Source organism: Clinocottus analis, unplaced genomic scaffold (genome assembly GCF_023055335.1).
Source record: "Clinocottus analis isolate CAN_PGR_092001 unplaced genomic scaffold, fCliAna1.0.p SCAF_11, whole genome shotgun sequence".
Classification (NCBI taxonomy): domain Eukaryota; kingdom Metazoa; phylum Chordata; class Actinopteri; order Perciformes; family Cottidae; genus Clinocottus; species Clinocottus analis.
In genome coordinates, this window is record NW_027175832.1 from 490,896 (window position 1) to 500,043 (window position 9,148).

Genomic DNA, 9,148 nt, shown 5'->3' on the forward strand with positions numbered 1-9,148 from the left:
GAGAGAGAGAGAGAGAGAGAGAGAGAGAGAGAGAGAGAGAGAGAGAGAGAGAGAGAGAGAGAGAGAGAGAGAGAGCGAGAGAGAGAGAGAGAGAGAGAGAGAGCACATTTCAGGATATGATTGATGACGCCTCCTCTGTTCAAAAAGGCTCCACATCAGGATGAGAGGAGAAACATCTCTGTGAGTTGTCAAGACCAGGAAACTGATTTTATTCACATCTCCACATGAAGGTCCACAAAGTCTCATCCAGCGAGAAGAACCAGAGAAGAACCAGAGAAGAACCAGAGGAGAACCAAAGAAGAACCAGAGGAGAACCAGAGAAGAACCAGAGGAGAACCAGAGAAGAACCAGAGGAGAACCAGAGGAGAACCAGAGAAGAACCAGAGAAGAACCAGAGGAGAACCAAAGAAGAACCAGAGGAGAACCAGAGGAGAACCAGAGGAGAACCAGAGCACATGCAGTCAGACGTTCCCTTCATGTCACAGTGATGCCAGATGAATGACAGCAGTGTGATTTTAGGGGGATGAGATTCATGTGTCTAGTTTTTGAGTCGTTGATGGTGTAATAAGCTTGTTATGAGCTCAGCTTCCTCGTTTCATTAATTCAATAAATCTCCACAGTTATTGTAATTTGGTTATTCTCTGTCTCTCATTCGCTCTACAGTCAATATGTTCTGTTGGATTACTGAAGCTGTGTCTCTGCTTTGATTCTCTCATCATTTGGTGGCATCTCCAACGGTTCTGCTGCTCCAGCAGCTTCTGTGCCTGTACACCTGTACCTGTACATCTGAACCTGTACATCTGAACCTGTACATCTGAACCTGTACACCTGTACCTGTACATCTGAACCTGTACATCTGTACCTGTACATCTGAACCTGTACATCTGTACCTGTACCTGTACATCTGAACATGTACATCTGAACCTGTACACCTGTACCTGTACGTCTGTACCTGTACACCTGTACCTGTACACCTGTACCTGTACACCTGAACCTGTACACCTGTACCTGTACACCTGTACCTGTACACCTGTACCTGTCCTCAGCATCTGTGTCACAGTGTTCCCAAACAACTTAGATCCAGTGAATTGCTCTTTTAAAACCCTTTAGAAGCATGGGTGTTCCTCTTTCTCTCTCTCTCTCTCACACACACACACACCCACACACACACCCCCCCCACACACACACCACACACACACACACACACACACACACACACACACACACACACACACACACACACGCCAGCAGACACCTTAACCTCAACCCTCACGCTAGGTGCAGACAGGACCACACACACTGTCTCACACACAATGTTTGGAATGTCATAAACATTTATTTCGGTTGAAAAGAAGATTTTGTTTTTTATCACAAGTGTGTGTGTGTGTGCGTGTGTATATATATATATATATATATATATATATATATATATATATATATATATATATATATATATATATATACACATATATATATTATGAACTACACATGATAGAAAGAGATCAAACACGACTAAATCTTTTGTTGTCCATAAAACAATAGAACAGGTTTCCATGAAAGATGAAACATTGCTGACTCGTCGCTTCCTAATGAACCTTTAGAGAAGTGATTCTCTAAGTCATCCTGGTCGTGTTTTAGTCCTCGTGGTGTTGACTTTGTGTCTGAATGTTAACCCTAACAGCTCTGTTGTTTGCTTTGAATCGCTTGCCCTGACGTCTTGTGTCTTGGTTTTGCACAAAATGTTCTTGTGATCAAGTGAATTGTTGTTTTGTTTGTTCATCATTTGATCTCCTGCCACTTCCTGTGTGCGGTTATATTATTTATTATCACCACAGAATAACATGAGGCGCATTACATCACAGGCCTCCTGTACCGACTTTTCAATAAAAGGCTCTGAACAGTTCAGCAATATTCTGAATATGCTTCATTTCACTTGGATTATAATTCCCCAAAAACATGTTTAATCTAACATTTACTATGTTTAATATCGACATAAACACAGCGCGTGTCTGTGTCTGTGGTCACGTTCTGCCCTACGGACCGTCCACTGACTGGGAGGTCCTGAACCACACACACACACACACACACACACACACACACACACACACACACAGGGCGCTGCTGTTGAAACGTGTGGTCAAACCACGATGGGATTCTTTTCCCCTTACTTATATTTTTCTACTCTTTATTACTTCCATTCTATATTGTATATTGTTCATATTCCATATGTTTATCTTTCCCTCTGACAAACTGTTCACATTGGGAAATATATCAATAAAGCAACAACACTTAAATCTGCATTAGACACACATATAAAACCAGACATTTACGATGGAGAAGCACACGTTGGATTATATGATGAAATCATAGCAAAGATACTTTCTTTAACACCACAAGCTTGACTCACAAGAGCCTTTATTCACTTCATTCTAAACTATATATATATATATATATATATATATATATATATATATATATATATATATATATATATATATATATAACAAGTGAGAAAGTCGCTCACAGAGGGAGAGCAGCGCCTGGCGGCAGGGAGTTGTCCGGCTTCCCCTCTGACTCCTCAACCCAGATATTCCTGGTTCTGACAGGGACTTGGCGTTCGGATCCCTGCTGCATGTGGAGAGAAACAAACGAGAGAAGAATTACTCTGTGTTTGAGGGAAAAGAATGAATTTCAAGGTCTGGTGACGCAGTTGAACTTTTGGAAGAAAAAGAAAAAGCATTTATTAGCGAAAGCCCTCAGAAAACATGCAGAGTATCACAGGTGATTGTTCCAGGACGCTTCACAAGGTGCAGCTGCTTCTGACGCGTATTCTGTTGAAAATGATCAAACAAAAAGCTGTATCTCCATAAACAATGAAGGGAAATACATTCAGTGGAATGAAAAGCATGTATTGTTCACAGCAGTGAGACGTCTTCATGTGTTCATCTCTCACATCATGTGTTCATCTCTCACATCATGTGTTCATCTCTCACATCATGTGTTCATCTCTCACATCATGTGTTCATCTCTGACATCATGTGTTCATCTCTCACATCATGTGTTCATCTCTCACATCATGTGTTCATCTCTCACATCATGTGTTCATCTCTGACATCATGTGTTCATCTCTGACATCATGTGTTCATCTCTCACATCATGTGTTCATCTCTCACATCATGTGTTCATCTCTCACATCTGGTCTACGGACCTGTTTTAGTTTCCAGGCGGCGGTGACGGCCCACAGGGCACCGTGCTGGAAGTGGCGCAAACACAAACCACAGAACGAGTGTGTGTGTGTGTGTGTGTGTGTGTGTGTGTGTGTGTTTGCAGTGTGAATAAGTGTGTCCACATTTGAGTGGGTGTGTATGTGTGCGTGCTGCACACACACACTCTCTCTCTCTCTCTTGCCGGGCTGTGCTCTCTCCCTGGGTGGTCTGTGCTGTGAATGTTTATGATCTAAACCAAGCTAATCCAACTGGCTTGTTTCAGTGAATCGAGGATGATTTACTGGCTGCAGCTTCAGGAGGAACCAGAGGAACTCTTCCAGCTCCATTTCAAGTCGCTCTGCGACGAGTTGTCCCTGAGTCTGCTCTCATGCCCATCTCCATCTGTTTCCATCTCAGAGCTGTGGCATTCTGTTTGTGTCTTTTTCATCCCCCACCACACACACACACACACACACACACACACTGCTGAGACGGATGTCTTTATTTGAGGAATTAGATGGGCTTTGACGACATGCAGAACACAAGACATCAGTGGCTTTCAGCTTCGTTCTCAGCTCGTTTTTCTTTGTTAGTTTCCCACATTAAAGGGAGAAAAAAACCTTGATAACAATCAATTATCTTCTCATAATGAACCTGCCATGTGCAGGAGAATACTTAAAAGGATGATACTCTGCGAGAGTGTGTTGGCATGGCGTCTCCTTTCTTCGACCCAGTGGTCCAGTGAAGTATTATGGGATGTCCTGCACACATCAGCTCTGTGCTAAACCAGGCAAGCTGGAATCTCTGGGAGTGTTCGTGGTTTTTAGGTTGACTTTTATTGGAGCTTCGCTTTTTTTTTGCCAGATCCCCTTTTTATGAAGAGAGAGGGATCCACCTGCACACTGACAACACCTTGTAAACTGGATGCAGAGAGAAACACAGAGGAGCAAATGTTGATTGAGCGCATTGCAAAGTAAAGACATTTAACAGGAAGTTAGCAACTTGTAGCAACGAGACTTTTTCACCAAGAGCTTAAGACATTTGAATTGTAACATTGTTTCAGTTTGTTTAAATAGCTTTTCTTACAGTAATACCTCTGTTCTTCCTCCAGTACATGTTGGTGTGTTCACGCAGCAGTGCATGACGTGCTACTAAAAGAGCATGCGTCATTATCTTCATGCTCGTGGGGCGGACTTCACTACGGCCCCATGGTGAGGTGGAAGCGTGCCTTCACTCCTAAAGGAACTCCAGCTGAGCATGTGTCTCATCAATGTATGGCTGAACTCTTTCAGGGTGACGTCATCAGCTGTGACGCAACAATGACCAACATGTGAGGGGAGTACGAGCACGAGGCCTTTCCACTGTTTGTGACGTCCAGCAGAAGCCTCTCTGCCCTTCTCTCTCCTTCCATCACTCCTTCAGCTGTTTCCCTTCTGCCTCGCTCTTCTCACCTCCGACTCTTCTCTCCTCATTACTTAAGGACCCTCTTTTCCAGGAACCTGTCTTTCTAACATTTACTTTCTCTCACTTCTTCCTCCAACATTGTAACCCTCCAGGCGTCCTCCTATTATCTTAGTTCATTGTTCTGGCCTTCAGACAACAACAGACTGACATGCTTGTTTGTCTCCTTCTGTCTTATCTTCTGCTTCTTCCCTTCTTTCTCTCACTCTTCTGGTTTTGTGCAAGCAGCAACGAGCAGTGAAGCTCATCTCCTGCCAAAACCAAAGCCACATTCCCCGGCCTCAATTTGCTGTTACGTCTCAGCTCTGTGAATTGGGAGTTTTCAAGCTTGAAGTCTGGAGGAGCTGGGTGGCTTCTGGCTGCTAATCCTCTCACACCACTGTGTGTGTGTGTGTGTGTGTGTGTGTGTGTGCGTGTGTGTGCGTGTGTGTGTGTGTGTGTGTGTGTGTCCGAAAAATGAGTTGTACATATGGTCAAGAGAACAGAAAATGTGCATGAAAGCTTGTATGTGTTTTAAAAGTAGTCACTCAGTTTCAGTAACTGAAAAATGATCAGAAACGTGACTTTACTTTGAACAACATTAATAACATCCACTAATGCATGTCACTTGTCGATCCTTTTCTAGTATTATGATTATTATTAATAGTAGTATTAGTCTTGTTTGTTGTTGTTGTTCTTATGGTTACTTTCTTGGGTGGTTGTGCAAACAGAGTATGTTTTACCACCATGCTAAATTTTATTTCCTTGGCTCGGAAGTAAATATATAATATAATAGTAAAGGTTATATATATATATATATATATTTATATATATATATATATATATATATATATATATATATATATATATAATTATAATTATATAATGACTATTAGAACTATTAGTTCACCATGATCCAATAATATGACGCCATTCTGCCAAATGAGTACTTTACTTTAAAGTACATTTTCTTCACTTTGGGTAATGATACTTTCACAGTGTATTTTGTGATGCTATGTATTACACCATCGGTTGCAGGAAAAAAAAGGCACATTTTCATTATTTTGGAATATTTTGAAGTTATTGACATCTAAAACTCAACTGGATCGCTTCTCTGTAGGAACCATTGAAGGAGGAATAGGTTCCTACACGGACGCATTTCACTGGAGGCACACCAGATGTCATCATTCGATGCTAGCTCGTTTATCTTTTAACGTGAGAACTGTCAAATAGTTGAACGAGTAATTTAACTTCTGCCAGCGACGCTCACCTGAGCGGGTGTTTGCGGTTCAGAGCACGAGACCTGAGCTCGTGAGCTGCTCGTGGGCAGCGGCATCGTTTGCTGCTCGGTGCTGCTCGTTAGCTACGTGCTAACAACAGTGACAGCAACCGACTTATACACGAGCCTGACCCGCTGCTGTGACTTCAAGCGCCAGCAGGTCAACAGGATCACTGACAGGTAACTTCACCTTTAGGCTCGATGTTCAACCGCTGACCGGGTCCGCGTGAGGACCACACCGCGTTGTTATGGACGTTTTTGTATATTCAGCATAACGTGTGACAATGCAACGTGTGAGTGATGACAATGCAACGTGTGAGTGATGACAATGCAACGTGTGAGTGAGTAATGTTGCGCAAGACGGAGACATTAATGCCGATTACCTGGTGATGAGTGTGACGTGTTAACAGGTACATGCACAGTGCCGGTTGTAATAGTGCTGCATTCACATGCCTTATGAACACATTGTGTTTAAACTACACTCAGAAATAACAACAATTGCATACTTTTAGAGAGTGTGCCCTCATGTATTCTGTATTTTTGATTGTCCACGTGAATGTAGAGAAACAAAACGACCTGTTTCCGTGTGCGTTAGTAATGAAGCTTCAGTGCTACGTCACCATCAATGACTTATTCAATTCATTAGCAACAGGTGTCATAAGTGGATGGCTTTGATAAAATACTGAACCTCAGTGCTGCCACATCAAGAGTGTCACAAGGCCTCGTAGTCACACACACGCCTCTATATGAATACACATTAACACAAGAGTTGTGGTAGATTTTTAGTTATATGATTCTGTTAACCATGTCCCTCTCTGTTATCTTTCCCCAGCAGACATCATGGAGCTCCAGGCGGTGCTGATGGCGGCTGGTGGAGGTTCTCGCATGCCGGATCTTACGTACAACACCCCCAAACCAATGCTGCCTGTCGGCAACAAGCCGCTCATCTGGTACCCGCTGAACCTGCTGGAGAGGGTGGGCTTTGAAGGTACTTCTAATGAAACAACTCCATCTGATATGACTGCTTCACATGCCTCTTACTAATACATACAATACCATTAGTAATATATACTATTAATAATAATACTCTAGGTTTATGTTTTCAGCAAATATAAGGATGCTGTTTTAAAAATGTCACAAAAAAATACTCTATTAGAAATGATGTTGCCCAATAAGTCTGTTTTTTAGAACTGTGTGTGTGTGCTAGTGCTTGATTGATTGACATCCACCTCACCGTCTTTTTTACTTTAGTTGCAGCCTTCAGGGCGGGACATCTTTATTGACCTGCCCACAGGTCTAATCAGAACACCGGTGTCAGGGTGCAGGGACTTTAAATCAGTTTAAAAATAAGAGAAAACAATAGACAAACAATAAACAGTTCTTAGTATTTTGCTCAGTCTTTCTTTTTGTCCCCATCATGGAACGTGAGCAGCGTTTGCAGCCTTCACAAGACAAAAGGTACATTTTAGCTCTGGTAATGGAACGTTTCCTCGTCAGGGCGCGTTCATGGGATCGGATGCTCGTGGCCTCGTGTGAGCCGTCAGCGCTCCATCCAGACTGGAAAGTGTTGCAGGGCAGCGTTGGCATTTTTGGTCGGTTTCCATATAAAATGTAAAGCAGCAGAAATGAAGCCAACACTTTAACTGTGCGTTGATGAGGCCCAAACCTGGAACAAAAAATGTGTGAACTTCAATTCAGCATTAAAAATGAGGAGATATGAGCACACAATGACGAGGACTTTTTAATTTAAACCATAGAAACAGAATAAGAGTAGAAAAGACCTTAAACTGTCATTTGACAAGTAGAAATAAATATGGTGATTGTTGTTAGAGATTTTGTGTGAGTTGTCGACCCAAACGAGTGTTTGCATTTGCAACAGTTCATAGAAATGGCCGCTAGTTTTACCACCGTGATTTGAATTGAATTAATTGTTGTACTATTAATTTCTGTTTTAAACATTGTGTAGTTATTGGTTTAAAAGCCGTTTTTTAAATGAAATATTTAAACCACAATGTGGTTTACAACGTTTGGACCGTAAATTATGAGATTACAAAATTATGAGATTACAAAATGAGTTAGAATATGCTGATTTTAAAAGGAAATGTCTGATACAGAAGGAGGTACATCTTCATTCAAGCTGCGACGTTTTAATTACCAATTGTTCTTCTTTCCATTCATGGTCAATGCAAGTCCTTCGCTCCTTCTACCGCATTGAGCAAGTTTACGACCGTGCTGCTTTTTACAGTCATAATTTCAGCAGCTTGTCATCACATCATCAAACAGTGTCAGGTGTGCATTTCCTGTCTGGATTTACCGTCTCCAGCGTTGCCTCCTGTGCTGCAGCGTGCAGGGCTCCAGGAGCTGAGGGCTTATAAAGGGATTTGTTGCAGCGTGCTGCTCCTGCCAGTAAACAGGGCTGTTCGTTATAAAAGCCTGTAGGTCCTCACTGCCCTAAATAAAACTAGCTTTCTATACATGATCATCCTGTGTGGCCAGCAGTTTACTGTGTGCAGCCAGCTCGCCAAAGCCCTGCAATTTGTTTTTTACTGGGCTGACACAGCTCGAGGGAACAAATGCCCGGTAGAAAACATTTTATGCAGACAAAGCAGATTAAACCAGACGGACTCTGCAATGTTCCAAATGTATAAAGTGCTCTGTTAATGTTATCACCAACTTTATAAGTAAAAGGTGCAGTGGTCTCAGCCTGGGTTAAAGTTCAGGATGTGTTACAGGCAAACAGACGTCTCACCTGGTGTTCTTTGCAGAAAACGTTATCAGATCTGTATGAACAAGAATTATCTTTCAGTTTCACTGTATTCTGAATATCTCCTTCATTAAAGGAGAATTGTTTTTACAATTATTTTTTCCCCTTAAATAGAGGTTGAGGGAAGTTTTTAAGGAATATCATGACATAAAGACTCGTCTTTGTTTTAGGAGCAAACTGTATCGTACACAAGACTTCAGTGCGCAGCGTGATGGTTTATTGCTTTCTGATGATTATTTTAGGTCTTGACTTGTTGCAGCTTTGGTCCGAGGTCTCAGACGTCTGTTCTGTGTTTGCAGAGGTGATCGTGATCACCACCAAGGAGGTCCACAAGATGATGAGCGCAGACCCCAAAATGAAGGACGTGAAGATGAAGCTGGATGTGGTTTGCAACCAGGAAGACGGAGACATGGGCACCGCTGACGCGCTCAGAAGCATCCATCAGAAGATCAAGGTGTG

At 42.2% G+C, this 9,148-nt stretch overlaps 1 protein-coding gene across 2 annotated transcripts in view; it reads left to right on the plus strand.

The window, feature by feature from the left end:
* The first annotated feature begins 5,815 nt into the window (after positions 1-5,815).
* eif2b3 (eukaryotic translation initiation factor 2B, subunit 3 gamma) overlaps positions 5,816-9,148 on the plus strand; it is a 20,708-nt gene continuing 17,375 nt past the window's right edge. Inside the window, exons 1-3 of one of the 2 annotated variants that reach the window (XM_068571603.1) lie at positions 5,816-6,105; positions 6,758-6,913; positions 8,989-9,143. In XM_068571603.1, the coding sequence (XP_068427704.1) occupies positions 6,766-6,913; positions 8,989-9,143 (303 nt within the window). In that variant the 5' untranslated portion in view covers positions 5,816-6,105; positions 6,758-6,765. The remainder of the gene's footprint in view (positions 6,106-6,757; positions 6,914-8,988; positions 9,144-9,148) is intronic. The other variant, XM_068571604.1, reaches the window with a different exon arrangement.